Raw genomic sequence first — 22,314 nt, forward strand, 5'->3', positions numbered from 1 at the left:
TCTTCTGGAGGTCATGGTCAGCGTATATCAACTCGTATATGCATGCTATGATTACGTGTATCGAGGTGACCTCAGCTTCCTCTATATATCTTCCCACTGTTGCGTTCATGACGATGGGGTTTGGATACGTTGCAGACAAATAAGATGAGTTGATTCAATTCATTTTCAATCCATCGAGTTGAAGCAGCAAAACCTGCTTCCTCTATATATCTTCCCACTGTTAGTGTTCATGACGATGGGGTTTGGATACGTTGGAGACAAATAAGATGAGTTGATTCAATTCATTTTCAATGAAGAATTACTCGGTCATCATTCCATTGAGTTGAAGCAGCAAAACCTGCTTGCAAGAGAAGAGAAGAAGATGCGGCATATTGACCAAAGGCACCTGTTCCGCGAACCTAAGGTCGTGGCCACGTGGTCGGTACGACTTGGTCCGATTAGTGATGTCTAGGACCGTCTTGGGGACGAAACTTTCGCTTGGTCGGGTCGAGGTCGGATTTGGTGGGGATGCACCTCTTCTGCGAGCCCGATCGCTTTTGTCGCTCCTGGATTCCTGCGCACAGACCTAGGTCGAGATGGGAGGTGATCCCGACTTAAGCGCCTTCAAAGCTCAAGTCAATGGTATGCTAATCTTTCATATGCCCCTTGTCAGATATTAGTAAGGGGTTTTTATCATAGCTCTTGGGGTCGGTCGTACGCAGCCTTTGCACGACAATCGACCCCCTGAGCGACGAGTGTACCTTCAGGTGTCCGTCGGCCTTGGATATGTGGGACGGCGTCATGCGGCACCGTCCTGAGCTTCTCGGAGCGGTTTTTGTTGCAGCGATGCTGGTCAGCGTGACGCCAGATGACACGAGAGGAGGACTGCTGTTATCCTGAATTTCTGGTGGCACCTTTGATGTGGCGTTGTCTTCCTCCCAAGATCCCCATACTTGGGTTGGCGTGGCAAGGATCGTGTCCTCGTGGGGTAATCCATAATATGCCCTACCAGCACCCACCAACCCCTATCGTATTTGTTGTCTATTGCATCAGTAATAATCATGCATTGGGTGCAGAATTGCTGGTAGAATACGTTCATAAGTTTAAGAGAGAAATCGAATATTAAATGCATGTCGGACTGCAAAATCTCAACGTCACACATATTCGGTATGCATGGTGAGCTGCCTTCTTCGAGTTCAGGATTCGGAGTCTAAAATGTCACTTAATTTAGCCTAAATCAACATAAATCTGAGACAAGAAGATCATGAATCTCTTGTTTAGGGAACGTTTTAAGCATGATTTAGTCTTGAGATCTCCAGTATCCAATTTAATGTTGAAGATGGTAACAATTTGAGAGACAAGCCTAATGCTTGATGGACGTTTAATTTAATGAGCATGATTCAAGCATGGGAGTTTAATTTATGAGAAGGCAAGAGATAGTAATGCGAAGCCTGTTGGATCTACAAATACCTGAATACTCTAATGGCAGTTCTGACGCAGCTTCCGAGACTTGCACATCCTTACAAAGGTCTCTTTGGTCCTTGCAGTTGTCACAGAACAAGCAAATTCATCTCCCATTACAATCTTCTTTCTCTTGTTCAGCAAAAGAATACCTTGTCATGGACGTTCATGGAGGCAGGCATGAAGAAAGCAGGGATCAACAGAGGGGTCTACACCTCGCGGTTGGGGGGCCGGCAGCATGCTTGCGACCACCGCTTCTGGATGATACAGAGTCTAGACGAGCTCATCTGTCTGCAGTTTCTTTGTGGCAATTTGATTACACATCACAGTAGGATTAGAACACATGAAATCAAACAAATCATTAGAGTATCTGACGCTTACAGAACTGCCATTGTGGATGATAAACTACATTCTGGTGTCAAATGCATTGTTATCTCAATTACCTGCATGCAACCGTCCATTGCGGTCGCCATGTACAACATGTGATATCAGATCTTGGGAGAGAAGGTGTGTGCAGGTGTTCTACTTAGATTCCCAGAAGATGATTTCACCCTGCTCCCCAACCAGTCCCAGATCCTTGAGCCTCCTCTCCTGATAATACTCCAAAACATCCAACTCGGACTCTCTCTCTCCGAAAGCATTGTCGATCTGCTGGAGAACTTTCTTCTCGCCGGCTCTTATACAAACTGCGATTCGAAGTCTTTCATCCAAATTATCCCCTTCCATAAGTTTTTCATCCTGTGCATTACATCTACAAGCTTAGTCATGAATATAATGATGGTTATTATGTAAAAAAACCAAAAAAGTAAATTAAAACACAGTAATCCAAAAGGAAACAAAAAAACTGTACCATAGTCGAATATACTACTCTTTTTTTTTGTTTCCTAGTTCTTTATGTTACTCAAGCATAATCAGTCAATCATAGCATTCCTCAGTGTTGGTTTTGTTGAATGGTGCCTATCAAGTGCCATAACTTTGGAATTACATGAATGCAGTTGACCTTTTTTCTTTTAGTTTGCAAAAGGTAAGTGGTGAGGGTGGGTATCTTACAACTGTTCCAACATATCATTATGATGTGATTGTTAAGAATTTACCGTGCTCTGGTAATTTTATTATATATTCAACAGGCGCCACATATAGGATGAATGTACAGTCCACATAACGAGCTTAGTAGAAAAGATTTTTAAGTTATTTTAACAGTTCAAAGCTAAATAAATGCATACCTCTTCTACGGTAGTGTGGTAAGCAGAGAGAGCAGATTTGCAGGCCTGTCTGACGACACGGCAAATGGCTTCCTCATTGGCACGACTCACCGGCAATTCCAGATGACCCCAAATTGTATTTCTGAAAACCGATTCTAAGAGAAAAGCATCTGTTCCTCCAAGAGCTACCAACCGCAAATATGGAAGCATCAATGGGGGTAGTGGGCAACCTAGAGCTATATCAAAGTATGCAGTTTCATCTAAACCATTTGACTCTGCAATGTCTAGTTTGTCTCCATAAAATGGATCAGATTCACTAATCTCTAGAGTAAAAGTATATGCATCCCGATCTGGCCTCTGTTCAACAAAGCCATAATCAAGCGCCAAGTCAGCATTACTCTTTGCGATGTCGTAGTGGATATGCACCTGAGTATATTTATCATGATAAGCATGAGTTGGAAGGCTGGCTTGTATTAAGGCAAACACTTTGCTCAGATCCACATCCATCTTTCCCCACATAGGAATCTCTATATGATAAAATTGAATACAGAGGTTATACAATGAATCTCACCTGCTCACCAGATTTCACATAGACTGGTGTTCGTAAAGAGAATATCAGTTCCCTAGAAAAGATGCCCTTTCCTTTAATCTCCCAAGAAGAATCCTCTTGAGTGATACTGGAACTGTGGTTAATCTGGGAGAGAAGAGCAAAAGATAATAAACTGAAACTCAAATGTCAAAATGGTAAGTACAATGAAGAAAGTGTAATATGATGATCATTACATGGCTGATTACTGCTTGTAAAACATAAACCAGGCCAGTTATAGCTAAAAAAGTTAAATTACACAAAATCTAGTTTTACATTTAGTTTATGTACTTTTTCTTCATAATTAGTTTAAGGTGGTATGAACATGCTTAAAGAGTTGTACAGATGCACTAGTGGTGCAATGATAGACATAGGAAGATGACAAAGTACTTCACTAGAAACAACAAAAAGAAATCTGGTTGTTCTTTTGACCAGCAATACTGCCATTAACAGAGTCAATTGTGGGAAAACACGTTGTAATCAAATTAGCTTAGCTGGGAGTTGGGACCATTCAAAATCACCAGGATGAGGATGCGGTCAAATACGTATTGTAGGTGTGAATGACATCATAACAAAGCAGTCCAAGTTGTGATAACTGAATTGCATGGGGTACTAAAACAATAACTTCACGGAAAGATATTAGTTTAGTACTTGAACAACATGGATATTGAAGTAATAACACCATGTGTAATTATATCAAAAGCGTAGTAGCAGTCTAGGAACCTCGCATAAGGAATCCACTTCATGCATTTATGATTATGATCAGCAGATTGGAATCTGGACAACAAAAATTTGGAACTGAAATTCCATGTATCATAAACCATGCACCGTAAATTAAGAGATTCAACATTTCTATGTAATTAGTTCTACAAAGATAGATTATAAACCGAATCATAAAAAGTTATTCAAATTTATATATTCCTGTTTTGATGCTCCCAACCTTCTAGGCAAATATTGGCTTGATTGCAACCCTACTTAGCACTTGCTGCCATTATATTTTTACAATTATTGCTTCCTCAAATCCAGATTTGCATCAAGATTTATATCACTACGGCATGTCAAGTGATTCAAACGGCATGTCTGCATGAAATAACCAATTAAAGGCTTGAAGATTTCTGCCAATCCTTTTATTTTCATTGAAGTTAATTGCAAGCTAATTCTATAAAAATCGAAAGTTCAGGAGTGATTTTATATTTCAGAATTCAAATTTAATGTGTTATGCTAAATTAAGCAAGTCAACAGATATCTACATGCCATTGAATTAAAGGTCAAAATTCCATATCAACATTGTTGACAGACAACAAAGAACCTACTTTTAAAGATCCACTACGTTCAGACAACAAAAAGAAGCCCATAATATTTGTGATAATAATTGAGCTCTATAACTTTCAGCAAGCAGTATTATACTACGAAGATCTTACAAGATCAGCCAATGGAACAAGAGCAAGATTTTCACCACGACCACGTGAAAAGGCCCTTGATCTGAGAATTCCGAAAGCCCACAGAAAATCAAGCGATGTTATAGCTGAAGGAAAGAGATGTTTGTTTGGAAGTATCACTTCCGCTTCTGCTTTGACAAATTCACTTTCCACATACTCTTTAGCACCCATTGTCGTGTTCAATAACTGAGTTCCTGCACAAATGCACACACAAATACAAACACCCACCATCTTAATATGAACCATCAAAGCTGATGGAAGTAAAGGGAAATCAGCATACATCACATGGGAATCATGGAAGCAGAAAGTAGAACAGAAGGCACAGATATACAATAAAATGTCTGGACTGCTGAAAGATTTTCTTAGGACATGCATTATAAAAGCCACATTTACTCAGAATCTTGTTCTGGTAGCTCTTTGATGATCAAAACATTTATATAGCTAGCCTTTATTCACGTGGTATGTGTTTCATAATCCACAAGCTCTCTTCAGCTATTTTGTATTCTGCACAATTCTTCTGTCTTACTTCATTATACAATCCATACCAGCCTTCTACCTCACCATACGGTAATGGCAGAATACAGTATTCAGTAAACCAACTACCTTTAGAATCCTTGGCTGAAACTAAAGGGCATCAGCGTATGATTGAATGGCACTGTAAGTCAAAAGATCAAGAAGGTCACTGAAGGTCTGGACACACTAATTTTTATCCATGTGAGACTACTATTCTCAGGTAACATCCAGCATAAAACATTTACCTCACCTGCAAAGTATCAACGTATGCACCCAAACAAAGATAAATACAAACAGATGCCGGAAACAACAAATATTGCTTTAATAATAATGATTCATCTTACCTTCTATTTCAGAAAGCTCCTCTTCTGACCTGCACCGGAAACATCAAATGCTGCTTAATAATTCGATTGTACAAGAAAAAAGAATCTTGCTTTGAGGAATTTCACAGAGCGGTCGGGTGGGATTAATTATGTGAAGCAAAGCCAAAATCGATGATTTGTCGGAACGGATTCTCGCACTTACCAGAAGATAGTGGAATTGGTAGTGGGCGGAAGAATGTCGAGATAGGGGTGCCAGGGAGAGGCCGTGCCCAGGGCCCTCTCCCGTAGGAGAAAGAGGGCGATGGAGACCCAGGGCTTGAGGCCGGCGCACAGCCTCCCGATCTCGGAGGCGACTGCCGTGTCGGAGTCGATCCAGAGCCTCTTGGGGACCTCCACCACCACCTCGTTGCGGGGGAGGTCCCTCTGGGCCACGAGGCCCAGGCCCTCCGGCACGAAGCCCGGCTTAACGGTCGCGGCGGACGAGGCAGCGACCACTCCCCGCTCACAAAGCCACCGCCAGAAGTCATCGACGGCGGCCTCCGACGGGGGGGCGCGCTGCGCTGCGGCGGTGCTGATCCTTCTACAGCCGATGTTGAGGACAGGTAGGGGCGACGGCTTGCAGTTGGCGAGGAGGAGGGACGACGAGGTCGGGTAGACGAGGTGGAGAAGAAGACGGGGCACCGCCATCTACTGCAAGAACGGAGTGCAACGAGAGGGAGTCGCAGCAGCAGCAGCAAAGAAGCGCGGGTTTAGAAGGTGAAAGTCCGACCAACCATTAGCTACAAACCCAACGGATAGATATGAGCAACAACTTAACCCCCTGCGTCATCCACTTATCATTTTCCTCTAATTCCATAATTTTTTTTATATTTAAAATAATGAAGTTTAGTCATGGAAGCATTGCAAAGTGAATTATTTATAATTGCATGTTAAAGCCTTTTTGCACGTACAATTTGCATAGAAACATTAATTCATCAGCCTCCACATAGGCTATTAATTAATATCGGGGAAGGAAAAAGTGTGAGGATACTGTTAGATTTCTACAAAGCAAGAATGATAATATGACCGTCATGTTGGTCGGAAAATGAAAATTCACATATAACCCTCGATCAGGGATAAAATACTTATAACAAAATGAACTCATTATTTAGATCAAAATTTTCGACTCATAGGGTTCGCTTATTTTGCCTTCATGTGCAGTAATAAAACAAGCCAACCAAAACGCAGTACTTTTCATCATATAATGACAAAATATGAATGTTTTTCGTAGAATTCAACAGTCGGTTCAACCAACACTTGAATGTCACAAGTGATGAGACTGTACCTGCTCCTCTCCTCTTCTAAGTGCTTTAAGTTCATCACCAAAGCATTCTTTCTTAACCATGGAACAACCAGCAAATTTCTTCCTCAAAGCAGTTTCACATAACAGACCAAACTAGGATTTACTCGGAGACTCTTCTGCATAGTTTACATATCTCCAAACTCCATGCAGTAGCAGTCTTGCTTCATCTAAATCCTCGGGGGTTGATTAACAGATGATACCAGTTCCTCCCATCTGAAGCAGCTGTTCTACACCAAAACTATTAATTTTTCCTCCCTTCACAAAGAATGATGTGGTAACCATGCCTGCATTACTTCCGATATATGATTATAAGCACAAGCAAGTAAATACAACTTAAAACATGAGCATATTTTTCAGTAATCATTTCCAAATCACCAAGAGTAACAACATCCAAACTAAATATGTCAAACTCGTAGCACAATAAACATGTGGAGGGTTCGGTGATGAAATACGCGAAGAATAGTTCTATAGACATACGTTGATTTAAATGGCACGCTAGTAGCTCCAATAGGTGTACTAAATGCGGCATCCTGAAAAGGACCAGCCATTTTTCCCCTCAGAAACCATCCAAGGTCTCCACCTTCCTTTCCTGATGGACACTCGGAATATTCTGTTGCCACCTGAGACAGACAGCCAGCACAAGGCACGGGAAAACTAATTTCTTCCACATATAATTCACCCAAAAAAAACAGATAAATCTTCTAAAGACCTATAATTTCATGCAGGTTCAAGGTTTAAGTTCAAGAAAATTAAACCGCAAGATCAATCATTCCCTGAAAGTGCAAGTCAACATGAAGAAAATACATACTTCAGTTCAACATAACAGTACCTAAAAAACGAAAGTGAAAATGAAAATAAAAGAACAATAAACCCACTAAAAAAAGGAAAAGAAAAGCAGAACTGAGAGCACATGTTGTAGGGAATCATAAAATAAGGATCTAGATTGTATCACAATGCTCTACCAATCATCATGCCCATAGCTAAACTCACAAGATTCTGAAACAATCTCAGTGGACAGAACAGAGAACCTACCTTTGCAAATTCAGCAGGGGGAACCTTGTCTCCATTGCTTAGCCAGTGTAATTCAATGGCTAAACCTGTCACCGATTTGGACACAACAGGTATCTAGTTCATTGTTAAGCATACACAGTTAGAATATGATGCAAAGATAGGAAGAATTAACCTATTCCATTAATTTCAGAGCACATGAGACCATCTTTGGTGCCCCAAGATTTCACTCTATAAAGTAGCGAGCTTCCTTGAATGTGCTTCAATCAAATAAGACTATAATTAGTCAAATTCAATCATGAATTCAAGAAATGGATGGCAAAGGTGAGCAGCAATTCTGCACCTTCTTAAATTTCATAATATTTGGATCAGCTTTGGGATTGATAACACAATCCAGAATCTAAACCAGTCTCAATTGATTGGACCAGCTAAACCAGATCGTGGGATTGTTTTTCCCATTGATTTTCCTTTTCCTTTCTTTTAGATGGTCGGATTTTTGCCAAATCTTTTCAGCAAGCTGTTGGGAGTTGGTGGAAAATTGGCCAAGATTGGTGCAGAACAGAATGAGTCATTCTGGCTTCCAGTACCTAGCCTGATACACAAAATCAATCAGAAATTAGACAGAACCAACTCAGGATTAGCTGGTTTCAGGTTATCCTGATTGTTTGGAAATGAAATTAGTCTGACCCAATCAGGATCGATTGAGTCGAACAGAAATAAGCTGTCTTGTTAATCCATGAATGGGGACAAGGCATTTGCAAATAGATAGTGCAATCTATTGGTGCCTTGAAGTAATCTGCATGACATTATCTGAAAGGTACTAGGCTTAATAATATCATAATTTTGAATGAATCAAACACTAAAATCAACTGATTGCGAAGGAATCTATGATCAAGGGAAACCGTGATCACAAGAGATGACACAACCTTTACCATAAGTGCAGGTACCAAGCCCATCACTTGACTTGCCACCCTTCCCTTTGCCCTTGGGAGGCATTATCATCAGTTGCAGAGGAAGCTGCCTGCTTTCCCTTCCCCTTACCACCTGATTCCTTGGGTTTCGAGTCCCTCCCCATTAGCTGCCAATGCTATACAGCAAAGAGGAAACACAACTACCCTCTTAGATGAAATGGAAGGTGCAGGAACAAGCGAGTCGTAACTGTTCGCAATGTAAAACCGCAGCCAATGCAAATCCGATCCAAGCAAGATCAGCCCCAAGAACAACAAGAATCAAAGGTGGCGGAAAAACGCCAAGAAAATTACAGAAAACGGTGTCCAACCCACTCGGGGAGTTCGAACAAAGAAATTAGATCTCCGAACAAAAGGGGATAGGTAATCAAAACACCGTGCCGTGGGCCATCATCAACGGTGAACAAAGTGGAATTCAAGATCAGCACCAAGAACAACAAGAATCCAAGGCGACGGCGAAACAGCCAAGAAGAATCACAGAAAGCAAGATCAAACGCAAACAAGAGAAGAAAAGGACGAATCTACGGGCAACCCAAGAACCTATGAGGCGAATCCGAGGCAGATTGAAGCCTTACCTCGAAAACAATCGGAGAACAAGAATCCCGGCGTCTCCGGCGCGGCCGGCATCGAGGCGCTGTTCATCTCTACCGACATTGCCCTTCCCCAGGCGAAGGTGGGAATCGGGAGCGGAGCGGGTTTCGGCATTTCCAGATGGAGCCGGACCGACGCGGTTGCGGCTCACCCAAGCCTTCCTTGTCGACCCCAATCGAGGCGCAGGTATGGGAATTGTAGGCATCAACAGAGAAAGGTAGAATTTCTCATAAAAGCCCTTAATTTTCCTTTATCTCTTAATAAGCGTCTGATTTGCATAAATACCAAAGTACCCCTAAATTTTCAGATCCATGCGCCGAGAAACGGAAAGATCAAGGGCATTTATGTAAGTAAAGAAAAGAAATGGGGTGCTCCGAGGAAAGGAACTAATAGAGGGGCTTTGTGAGAAATTACCCTAAATAAAATAATCCAATTTCCACATAAATTTGCGTCTCTTCGGACACACGTGCAACGCACACTACGACGGAATCTCTTGTATACCTCCGCGATTCCTACTCGAATCCATACGTATCGCCACGAATTCTACGCTTCCTATCCTATCTTATTAATAGGAGCAGAGAGGGCACGAAGTCCGTTGAATTCACTTGCTTGCTTGATCTCCAAGGCATCCCCGAGTTCTCTCTCTTCCGTCAGCAGCCCGTCTCCAATCGATCCGTATCGCTATAGGTTTTTTTCCCTTACCCTTGCTCATCCTTCTCGTGTTCTCCTTTCTCTTCCTTTCCTTTCTTGGATCTTTTCCGGTGAGAATTCAATCGTGTTTCTTTTATGTGCCTTTGTTATGATCGGAATTCAATTTATCGATTTCTATTTCGCCTCGACTGATTTGGTTCTCAACTTGTCTATTGCAGAGGGCGTATTAGCTATCGAATCATGACTCTGAAGTCGGTGCTTCGTGCTCTGCACGAGGTCTTCCCGCAGGTATGAGGCCATGTTAGTATAATCAATAAAAAAGACATTTTAATGGACACCAACCAAACAGAGGTCTGACTGTTGGAATTGCTTTAGATCTAGTTAGTGTCATGTTCTTTCTCGTGTTTCTACTGTTGGACATCATGGGATAATTCCCAAAAGGAGTGCTCAAGAACTCATGTATTAATCAAAACTACAGCCCTCCGCCAATGTAACGTTAATTGGATCGGGGATATTACGGTCTCCCCATATCAAATCTTGACACCAAACCTCAGACAATATCAGATTACGCCCGGTCCGGAGATTCATTGGAATGCATAGTAAGCGCCAACTGAACGATTGTTGTGCTGATGTTGTGTTTGTCAGAATCATGAACAGTACTATAATTACTCAAACACATGGATGATGCCCATAAATGCGGGACAATAGTTTGTGGAACTATAGAAATTATATATATTTGTTATGTGAATTGTATATGTTCCTCAAATAGGTCGGCAGGCTATGTATGCTATTGTGTTATTATTGGTAACAACATCAATGGTTTCTCTTCTGTCATCCTATTTTCTAGGAACTAATGGAAAATTTACTTAGTACATAAGAAGAAAACAACAAGAGTGTTGAGTCTGATAAAACATCAATATACAACTCCAATTATAATTAGCATTAGTTCATATGCTTGAATAAATATCAAACTAGTATGTGCCAGAAAGAGGGAGCAACAAAAACTAAGAAACTATGGATTCATTCTATGCAGAAAAGAAATAATCCTTACAATTGTAGTGCAGTAGTGTCAAATTTCAAATATGTGTTGTTGACAGTGTGACTATAATCATCATTTTAATGAAACCATTAATTGAAATTTATTATAGATCATAACAAGACTATCATTCGAGCAGTTATAATTTCTTAAACGATCAGAATAGAGCAATGTGGAGACAGTGTACAGTTCCAAGGTTGAAATAATCACCCATCTTTGTTCAAAATTTTACACTTGTAAAATCAGTTTGTACCTTTTGGTGTGATTTTCCAGTGCATGTTGCATTACACAATGTCATCAATCAGGCCCCTATGTGTTGCCTAATTATGAGTTTCATTGACTTGCATAGAACTACTAGACTTCATGATTGTGGATGTTCCTGGTTTTAGCCTTTGGAAGGTTAAGTAGGGGAGACTGTAATACCCTGAATACCGAATGATGATGATTCTAAAATTGCTTTCCTGCTTCTTTATGCAGAATATTACAACTTTACGCATTTCAGAAATTTACATTGTTATATACTGAGATGTTAACATATCTGTAGGACACATCCACATCCACCACATTATTTATTAGAAGAATTCTTCATTCCTTATATGTTCTATTGCTAGTTTGATTAATTTTGGTCTGGATATTTAAAGATTGCCTGGGATCTTGACTTTGTAAATTATAAAATCAGGGGAAGTTGAATTTGTATATTGGGGTTGTTCTTTTGTTTTTAATGACATTATAATTGGTGTCTCTTTTACTTCACTGCAGATTGATCTCCGAATACTTAGGGCTGTCGCTATTGAATATTCTGATGATGTTGATACTGCAGTAGAGTTCATTCTATCTGATGTTTTACCAATCATAACTGAACCAGCGGAAACATCAAATCCCTATATCTCTCTTGATGCAGAACAATCACTTAATGGTAGGTGTTTTTTCATGTGACCAAGTTCAATTAGAGCAATTTAATTCTTTGAGATACTTATATCTGTTATGGGATTTCTTGATTTTATCATATTTTCCATTATACACACTAAGAGGAAATGTGCAACATATTTCATATGGTCTCATCTTTTCTAACTATTCTTCTTCTTGCTTACTTGTGAAATTACTATTTTTGAAAATGGTTATACTAGTTTGGCTAATATTTGGTACCATGTACGTGGGAAGCAGTAGGTGATTATTCACGGGAAGACACGAATGGGGCAAATCTATTACCACGTCACAATGTAATTGTTGAGCAAAAAGAGACTCTTCTACCTTCCGAACCGAAAGCTGAATCAGATATAAATCTTTCTGCTGATAATAAAAGTAATGCTCATTCAGAGCCACAATCCTCAGTTGTGATGCTTGTTGGAAATTGTTCTAATGTCCTTGGAAAGAATGAAACCTTGGAGACCAAACTGGAGGAAGTAGTTAGTGTACCACAGACCGTTGCAGTTAAGTATGATGTTCTGGATGCTGATGTCCAAGAATTGTGCAAGACAAAACTTAATGGCACTCTAGCAGCTTCTTCAGACGGTTGTCCTACATTGTCATTTCAAACTGTTCAAAACAATCTAGATCTGATGGAATGTGGAACACAGAAAGAGAAGGCTATGAGCAGTTGCATTAGTGAGTATGAAGAACAGTTACTAGGAGCATTCAAGGATGTTGCCAAAATCCAAGATAAATGCAACTTTGAAGCTAACAGTACTGTGTCAGCTGCTTTTACCAATGCTGAGGAAACCTCATCTGTCCATGAAATTTCTCAAGCTCAACACTCTAAAAAATCTGGAGAATTTATCAATATTGAAGATTTCCAAAGTGATTATGAAGTACAACAGCTCGAGTGCCTAGCTGAGACGGCTTCTGTTCTGTTGCCACTTGAAAAAGATAAAGTGTCTATCAGTGATAAGCTCCAAACTGCAATTGTAGCTACACAAGGAGAGATACCTAACATTGACTTCCTCGACAGTATTCTTCTTGATGCTCAAAACAAGAAGGTAACCTTTATGTTGTTGAGCTTTGTTTGTGTATGTTACTTTGCAGTTCTGCAAGTCCTATTTGTTTTGTTCTTTAAGTTATACTACAATATGTGCTAGTGTTGAAATGTGAAACATGTATTGTAAAGTCATACTAACTCTCCTTAACTACTACATCTTGGCTTAGTTGTTGACATTCTTTTAGCCTAGTAAAATGCTAAAAAAATCTCAGGTCAAATTATATAATAGATAAATTAATTGAGGATACAACTCTAACTCTTAGACAATGCAGAAATAGAAATCACTTTGCAGCATTTTTGCATATGGAAAGATCATTGGTATATGTCATTTGATAAATTAGCTATATAAATTCTAAAGCTACCTCTGCATGCCAAGTTAAATCAAAGCAAAGGAAATTAAGTTACTCAAGGTGTTGTATTAATGGGGGAATGGGGCAAATAACCAAGTCACTCATATGTTGCTAAACAGTTGACAAGCAAGCTAATTACTGGTACGTCTATTGAACCTGGGTTGAGCTTTCTTATTGAACTCTATAGTAACGTAGTTCACCTTTCTTCCAATGCTTATGTACCTCTTGATCTGTATGTGGATTTATATTTGTGCTTTTTGAGTTCTAAATGATAAACTATATGTCAAATCCTTTATCAAGTAAAAATTGTAAAACAAGAGTTAACTGCAGACCAAAAGCTTCTGCTGCTTGTCTTATAAACATACATTTCATTGTTGCCTAGAATTACTTGTGATTTGTACGTCAACCAGAGAACATTGGTATCTGCACTGGAATCAACAATTAACATGCTGAAAGAGGTAGAGCTTCACGAGGAGAGAGCTGAACAAGCTAAAAAAGAAGCCTCTGTGGCTGGTGAAGATATATTCCAAGAAGCGGAGGACCTCAGGCAGAAGATAAACCATGCAAAAGTCACAAATGAGAAGGTTGTGTTCCATGCTAGCCTTGCTTTATTTCAGTTATATGGTAAGTAATACTCACATTGTTTGATGTTGGCAGAAAGCTGAAGAAATTTATTCTGAAAAATCTGCAATGGCACCTGAAGCTATGGAACTTCAATCTCGGCTTATCAATATCTCAGATGAAAGACAAAAATCACTTTCTATTTTAGAGGAGGTGAGGAAAACATTGTTGGTCTCTATGTAACTGACATATGCTGTTCTTTACCATAACAGTGTATTGTTGATTTGCAAGGACCAAAACTACATATTAGTTTGTTGATTTTTATCTTCTGCTATTCTTTTTGAGGCAAAGGTATGTAATGCCCGTTGGCTCATTCCATCATGAATGCAAGGTTTTTTCTACAAGTGTGATGCAAAATCTTCAACACTAATCTAGCGCTGTATATATTTTGTAAGTCAACTGAGCTTTTCAGTGTCATTAACATGTCATTACTCTTTCCAAGTAGACTAAGAAACCTGACAAAAATAACTAGGAAAATGAAAGATGTATCTAGATTCTTAGAACCGAAATCGAACCTAAAATATAGACTCTACCTGTTCCTGTCTTCTTCGGATTGCGTGAACCTTGAGCTGCTTCAGCCAGCAAATCTGGAATGCTGCTGAAACAGAAGACTACAGGCACAACGAATAGAAAATCTGAATTCTAATTGACCTTTACTTTGATTTCCTTTCTGGCATCACGAAGTGGTGTGGCACCAAAATCCAAAATCTAATGGTGGTGAAATGACAACCAGAAGGTTATTTGATTTGTATCTGAGCATCAGTAAACTCCAACCCCATGTTGATGAGAGATAAATCAAATCAGTCCATAAGCTGAACCAGGTGGCCTAAGTTAACTCTCTGAGATTGTGATCCACAAAAGCCTATATTGATTAAGAACACCTCAGATACCATCTTTGTGAAACACGCTCCATTTGGAAAATTGATTTATTAGACCTTTCATAGATATGTGCAAAATCTACCAATGGTTGAAATGATGATAGCTTGTTAATCCCTTTAAAGAATCTCTACAACAATAACAAAATGATTGCTTATTTCTCTTTTTTCTTCCTAGGTTACAAAGTACTGTCTGTTACAGTGTTTTTGTGCCTATATTGCTACTTTATTATCTTCCCTCATGGAAACTTCCAAGTTTTCTGCTTTCATCATTTGAAAACCGTTTTTAGCTTTTCCTTTTATACATTTGGATGCTATTGAATTTTTCAGAATTAACATTTCAATAAAACTGATGTGGAAGCTAGATATGTGGCCAAGAGAAATGCAGAATTCTCTACTTTTTTGTGATTTGCATCTGGTGTTTCTAACTATAGCTTTAAAACTTATAACAGATTTGTCAAACACTGGGTGCACGACTAGCTCATGCAAAGGAAGAACAAGCAGCGGCTGAGCGGGAGAAGCTTAAAAGGGAAGACTTGGCCCACAAGTGTTTTCGTGAGCAGGAAGACATCATGAATAGCATATTACAAGAAGCATATTGTCTCCAGAATGAAGCAGAGGAGAACACGAAGGTAACATAGGAATTATACGTGTGTACATTTTAAGTTGATGTTTAGGAATTTTTACAAGTTCCCAAGCATAACCACTTGCTATGACTCAGAAGTTGCCTTGTGAGACATCTAAACAGAAATTTCCAGTAAATTTATAATAGGAGCACTCTTTAAAAGAAAGTGCTTTAAAAGTTCTGCCATCTAAGACCTGAGATTTGTTAATGAATTAATTCATTCAGAAGTATGATAAACTTCTCATTCTTGTGCTACAGTTGAGAGAGTTTCTAATGGATCGAGGTCGCATGCTCGATATTTTACAGTAAGTGTTGTCTCCCAAATTATTTTGTGCTAAAAAGGCTTGAAAAGTTCATTTTGTCTGCATAGTTTAATCTTTTGATGCTAGTGACTATACGAACTTGATTACAACTTTTGTCTTTAATATAAATAATTATATGTTCTTTTCGCTTCCCTCATGGCTGTGAACAGATGTAATAGTTTACTGATAATATCATTCTGACTGTCATTTCATTTTTAACATAACCATTCAGAAACATATAATTATGTTTGAGTAGATAGATCATGTTCTTTTTCTCCAATTCATAAACTGCAACACTTCAGTTTAGCATGTTTTAATCAGTACTAGTAGAAGAAATTGAATTAATATAGTGTTGTTCTGATCACAGAGAAGAAATAGCTGTTGCCTGTGAGAGTGCGTTATCTCTGAAAAATAGAGTTTATGGATGTATGCCAGACAACAGACCGATATTGTCAGTAACTGGCACCCTGGTCTCCTCATCAAACTCTTTGTCTGAGAAGACTGTCTTGCCTAAGAGTGATCTCCATTCACCGACAAGCAAGAGTTCAATCATGATCGACAAAGAGGCTACTATGAATCTTCCCCTGGAAGGTGATGCTGCTAATCACCACCAGGATTGCTCAGATGATGATTGGGAGATGTTGGAAGATAAGGCTGAGTTGCTGAACTGATGCCTAGTTTTCTGATGTAATGTATTGGACAGTCGTGGTATATTTGGCCTCTATGGAAGGATCAAACCTTCAGATGCAGAGACTACCATTTGCTGTAAATATTCTTTCAATCTGGGAGTCCTCTCTTGTTTTGTATGTAACTGTCACACTTTCCTAATAATTTGCCTTGTTGATTGTAAATAAATTAAGATTTGGCCTGCCACTGTTGTGTACAGAAACTTTGATCTGTAAATAGGATGTGATGCTCATCTGACGGTCATATTTACATTGGCATCATTATCTCCAACAAATATGATAAGCTAGTTTTTAATGCATGTCTCTAAAGGTCAAATATATACGATGTTTGAAGTTTGAGGATTTCAAATAATGTCATAGAATTAAAATAAAACATTAAACAGTTTTAAAATCATGTCACCATATCTTCTTGATCATCGGATATCGGGGTTTCAGTTTTTGATTTCCTATAATAAGAGGATTTAGTTTCTGTTTCCCTTATAATAGTTTTTTATTTTCTCAGGGGTTATTTTATCAATTTTCTTTTCTTAAAAATCATATAGGTTTTAACTTCTTACACCGTAATATATGATAGTTGAATATTTATTTGAGATATTTTTTTACTCTTTATTTTAAGAAATCAAGATTTACCTAAATATAAGATATTTTCCGTTTCACTTGGTCCACACTTTTCTACAAAGTAAATTTTTTTCTATATCAACACTTTTTATATCCAATAATCTCAACAAGTTATCTATCTTCATTTATTTTTTGAAATAAAAGCATTGAATTAGTAAATTATTATGCACTCCTTCAAATAGGAAGCAAGGATTGCTTTTGTGAACCTTCTTACTATATTTATAATAGTATCTCTTATGGTCATTTAAGGATTTAGTATATGAATTATTTTTTCTTGACTATAAAACTTATTCTCTATTGTCTCGTTAGGTACCCTTAATCCTAATGTATGATATCACTCTCATAGTATCACTCTCATCATTGATATCTATTCTCTATTCTCTGTAAAACTATAAAACTTATTCTCTATTCTCTATAGTATCACTCTCATCATCAACATCAATGATATCTATTCAACTTCAACACCTATTTACATAATAGGAGAAAATAACTTTTTTTTATTCGTGTGGTATGTGAATCCTAACCACAACTCCTTCGTTAATATTTAATATTAATGAGTTTGAATTTTAATCGAATTTCATCCAAAACTTTATCTTGATCATGGATAAACCATTTTGGATTTGGATCCATAAGCATGACAATCCTCTTACCAAGATTCACTTTTACTATAGCTTTAATCGGTTTATCAAAGTGAGGAAGGAACACAACACAGCCTAACATCATGAAAGACTACGAGCATCCGCCCCCTTCACCTAAAAGTTTCATGATTTCTCCTCCCCTTGTCCCCTCGGACTTAGTTGCTTCACCCCTAGGGTCTACTCAGACGTAATCTTCACTAGGTCCCTCTTTGTTGTCTTTAACCCCATTGACAACTCTTCTTTCGATGACCTAGGCTAATCTCTTTCAGGGTTCCTAAAGCAAGAATAAGGGTCAATGTGTAGAAACCATTTTCCACATTCAAGAGAGCTCAAAGCTGGTGATGGAGCTTGATCGTTCAAAAGTGACCATGGCTAGAGATGAAAGGAAGCACTATATCTACGACGCGTTCCTACGACAGATTATGGACATGGATTCAGGGTTCTTTTGCTTTTGGTTTAGTTTAGAGGAGAAAATGATTAATATTCTTTCCAATAGTCCATGATTTATTGGTGACCAAGCATTAACTCCTCCCCTAGAAGGATAACTTTTAGCTCCTGAGAGAAAAGGTGGAAGTTGCTCCTATGTGGATCCAACTTCCTAGTCTATCATTGTAGCTACTCAACTCCAAAGTCCTCAACGAAATTACCTCTATAATAGGAAGAATCATCAAAATCAATAAAACTATACTCTCAAAATCTAAAGGTAAATTCACTCGAGTATATATTAAAATTAATTTCTCTAAATCTTCGTTGCAAGGTTTCTTGATTTAGGAGGGCTTATCTTTATTCTTTCAAACAATTTTATATAAGAACATTCCTAATATATGTTATCATTGCGGGGGCATCTAACATTAGTTGAACTTTTATCCCCTTGTTGCCTTGCCTCTGAACTTGTTGGAGATGAAGAGAAAGTTATGAATTCCATGGAAGGGAGCGAAGTAAGGTATACCTTTAGCTCTTGGGTTTGAGTTGAGCACAAGCCCAAGGGATGACCATATGCTCTTTCAAGTCAGAGTCCGCTACAAACCAAACAACCTAGACTAGTACCAAGTCTCCTAAACTATAGCTTCACATCAACAATTGACTCTGATCCTAGTTTGGGTCCTGTTGTTGTGGACTATTTCCCCTTTCCTGGAGCTTGGGATAGGTTGGCAATAATTTTGGATACTATCCTAATGGCAATTGATATATTAGAGTGATTGGCTCGAGGTGCCTCTTTGTTGATTGTCTCGGTGTCTTTGTCATTGTTGCTTGTTCATCTTTCCACCTTGTAAGTTATGAAATTAGTGCTTACTTTATCTCTATGCTATCTCTGGCTGTTGCTACTCCCCAGACGTCCCCTTTGCCTATTGCCCTACCCTAGAAGACCGTTTTAGTGCAAACTAGCGCATGACCCTTAATGGACTGATCTCATGGGATAACTATAAACAAGGAAAAGGAAAAGGTCATGGATCCCTTAATCTCGATCTCCCCTATCCCCTTTATCACCTTATCATAACCAAAGGAGGGGAAACCTTCTTCCATCTCACAATCCCTTTTCGAGAACTATCAGTATGCTATTGTCAATCCTTCATTTGAGAAAGCCCTAACTCTCTTCTCATTTGTATAATCTGCCTTAGTCCTTGACTCCCTCATCTATAAGATGATGGAGGCATTTAGTAAGGACTAAGCTTAGGGGACAATCTCCTAGCAAATGAAGTTGACCCAAAGTGGATTTGGGGCATGGAGAAGGAAAACCAAAGGCACGGAGGAGGATGCTCAGATCTACTCTGGCTCTACTTTTTGCTCTTTCTTCTTTAAAGAATAAAAAGAAAAACACTCTGCACACTAGTGGTGATGCAATAGATGCAACAAAGGCTTCACTTCCTACTCTTGATTAATGATTATTCTTTCTTGAAATTGTAGTGGAGTGTCGAAGAGAGTAGGTCACGAGCATTTGGCCTCTTAAGACACAACCTTGACATCATTTCTCTACTTAAAACTCACTTTAATATAAATCACAATATATGCTTCCTTCTGTAGTGTAATTATGGCTAAGTTGGAAACTTTTTTATGGCTATTGGGTACTCAAGTGACATTATAATAACTTGGAGGACCAATTCGATAAAGGTTAAATTCGATAAAGGTTACTACAGTGAGTAAATTTACTTAACGCATTAATTTTATTATCGACGCCTTGGATAACCCTCCTCGCTCTTTACTATAATTTACGCTAGCACTTGCCCTTCTGCTTGTCATTTTTTATGGAATCTATTCTCAGGTGTCAGCTTGATTAGTAATAGATCGTCTATGGTGATTTCAACATGATTCTTTCTGTCGAGGATAAATTAGGAGGTGGACTATTTTATCTTTCTAAGTTAGTTATGAATTTTTATGATTTTATCTACAAATCTTGTTGATTTGGATTTCTTTAGCAACCATTATATTTGGAGCAATAATAGATTTGGCTCCTCTATGGTTTATACTCGGCTTGATAGAGCCATTGGCAATGCATTTTAGTTTTCTCTTTATGACAAAATTATTATTTATCACCTTGCTCGTACTGCTTCTGACCACTCCTTCCTTCTCATCATCTCCTCTAAATCGAATAGGCACAAGCATAGAACTAAGATATATTTAGGTTTTAATCTTTTTGAACCAACTACTAAGATGTTGGCACTATCATCAACTCCACTTATAGGGACTCTATGGGTTCTAGAGACCCTTTGATTGACCTTTATTTTAAACTTTCTTATACTAGCCACTTATTCGCCCATTGGCATCGGGGCCATAGTCATGATTTGGAAAAAACCTGTTAATGACACGGATAAAAAAATAGTTATCTTGGAGACTTGGGAGTCCAATGCCTTCTTAACTCTTGAGGAACACACCAATTTCATATGTCTCCGCAACAAGCTTTCAATCTTGAATAAATAGCTTCACACCAAATGTGCCACTAAAATTAAAATCAATTGGTTCATTAAGAAAGGTCATAATACTGCTTTCTTCTATAAGGTGGCAACATTTAGAAATCGAAAGAACTTTATCAACTTTATCAAGCTGGACAATAGGGACCTTACCCATAAGGATGGTGAGATCCTCTCTAGTTTCTCTTCCTAGTATACTATTCTTTGGTCGAACATTGATCCTACTCTTCAGGGGTCATAGAATTCCACCCCCTCTCTTCCCTAGCATTTGGCCATTGCTAGTCTATACTGTGCGTGCCTTTCGTTTGCTTGAAATCAACACTATCCTTTTTTAAATAGGCATGGGTAAAAGCCCAAACCTATATGGCTTGAACGTTAAATTCTTTCAAATCTATTATGATTCCTTTAGCAACAATATCCTTATTATCTTTAACCATTTTTTTGATACCAAATCTCTACCTTTTGATTGGGACAAGACATTTTTTATCTTCATACCAAAGAAGGATAGTCCAGAAAAAATCAATGACTTCAATCTCGTCGCCTCATATAAACTCCTCTTTAAGGTAGTGACCAATAGGATGTGCCCCTACCTTAATCAACTTATCTAGTAAGAATAGTTTGATTTCATTTAAGGACGTTCTATCTACGATAATATTCATATCATCAATAAATTAGTTCATTCTATGTCTCATTCTAAAAGTTTCTCTCCTCTCGTCACCTTAAAGACATAGAGAAAGCTTTTGACAACCTCTCATGGGATTCAATCACTAGGGTGCTAAACCTTATGAACTTTCTTATGACTTTTGTTGATAGGATTTTTGCTTGTCCCTTGTCTATTTTATTTACTTGTTTAATTAATGTTAGCACTTCATATTTTTTTTATACTTATCATTGTCATTGAATCTTTACATCATTGTTTAACAACTCTTCTTATCTATCCTTTTGGATCTTGTAACTTTTAATAAGCTCACTCCTTTCAACATTAGAGATAAGACATCTGCCTTATGTTTGTAGATGATATACTGATCTCCTTTTGGGCAAACTAAAAATACTGTTTGATCACTCTTGTTGCACTTGATCTTTTTACTTCACTAACCAATCTTAAGGTTGATATCGATAAGTTTAATATCTTCTTTCTTAATAATTACTTCTATCATGTTAAGTATCAAATTTGCTCCTCCCTTTGCAGTAAGAAAGGGACTTGGCTCATGTACTACTTAGAAACCTTTATTACTCGAGGCAAACTAACTGAATGCTATGAAAACAAGATGGTGGATAAAGCCCTTAGTAGGATGAGGGGGTGGTTCAAGGGCTATCTCTTCCAAGCAAGCAAGGCTATCCTAATTAGCTCCATTGTGACCTTCATACTCTTTTTTATTCCTAAACTTCTGATAAGACTCTTTAGGTCATGGAAAAACTCATGAGAAATTTTTTTCTACAATGATTATCGTAACTATAACAAATGTAGATTATAGATTGGGATAGGATCACGAGCTCTAAATGTAATAGCGATCTTGGCATTTACGATGTAGCACTAGTCAAGTGGACTATAAATGCTAAGCACATTTTTCTTCTTTTAAATCGAAAGGATAAACTTCAGGTTCAAATCTAACATGCTA

At 38.3% G+C, this 22,314-nt stretch overlaps 2 protein-coding genes across 13 annotated transcripts; one reads left to right on the forward strand and one right to left on the reverse strand.

Annotated features, from left to right (window-relative positions):
* Positions 1–1,774: 1,774 nt before the first annotated feature.
* On the reverse strand, positions 1,775–9,611 carry LOC135585951 (fructose-bisphosphate aldolase-lysine N-methyltransferase, chloroplastic-like). Of its 11 annotated transcripts, none has more exons than XM_065159060.1 (11): positions 9,397–9,611; positions 8,197–8,940; positions 8,029–8,103; positions 7,323–7,942; positions 6,828–7,129; positions 5,706–6,282; positions 5,525–5,553; positions 4,650–4,861; positions 3,214–3,336; positions 2,664–3,068; positions 1,775–2,178 (listed from the first exon to the last, which is right to left on the reverse strand). In XM_065159060.1, the coding sequence occupies exons 6-11, from the start codon at positions 6,188–6,190 to the stop codon at positions 1,963–1,965; spliced, it is 1,470 nt and encodes a 489-aa protein (XP_065015132.1). In that variant the 5' UTR covers positions 6,191–6,282; positions 6,828–7,129; positions 7,323–7,942; positions 8,029–8,103; positions 8,197–8,940; positions 9,397–9,611; the 3' UTR covers positions 1,775–1,962. The 11 variants fall into 11 exon arrangements, with proteins under 11 accessions (XP_065015132.1, XP_065015130.1, XP_065015131.1 ...); XM_065159058.1 differs by having other exon boundaries at positions 8,029–8,113; XM_065159059.1 differs by having other exon boundaries at positions 7,323–7,465; positions 7,878–7,942; positions 8,029–8,940.
* Positions 9,612–9,941: 330 nt separating this feature from the next.
* LOC135642699 (uncharacterized) lies at positions 9,942–16,720 on the forward strand. Of its 2 annotated transcripts, none has more exons than XM_065159050.1 (9): positions 9,942–10,099; positions 10,282–10,351; positions 11,859–12,015; positions 12,264–13,075; positions 13,835–14,008; positions 14,082–14,198; positions 15,373–15,552; positions 15,804–15,850; positions 16,215–16,720. In XM_065159050.1, exons 2-9 carry the CDS (start codon positions 10,304–10,306, stop codon positions 16,516–16,518), a joined length of 1,839 nt encoding a protein of 612 aa, XP_065015122.1. In that variant the 5' UTR covers positions 9,942–10,099; positions 10,282–10,303; the 3' UTR covers positions 16,519–16,720. The 2 variants fall into 2 exon arrangements, with proteins under 2 accessions (XP_065015122.1, XP_065015123.1); XM_065159051.1 differs by having other exon boundaries at positions 10,039–10,173.
* Positions 16,721–22,314: the final 5,594 nt, after the last annotated feature.

Source organism: Musa acuminata, chromosome BXJ3-7 (genome assembly GCF_036884655.1).
Source record: "Musa acuminata AAA Group cultivar baxijiao chromosome BXJ3-7, Cavendish_Baxijiao_AAA, whole genome shotgun sequence".
Taxonomy (NCBI): Eukaryota; Viridiplantae; Streptophyta; class Magnoliopsida; order Zingiberales; family Musaceae; genus Musa; species Musa acuminata.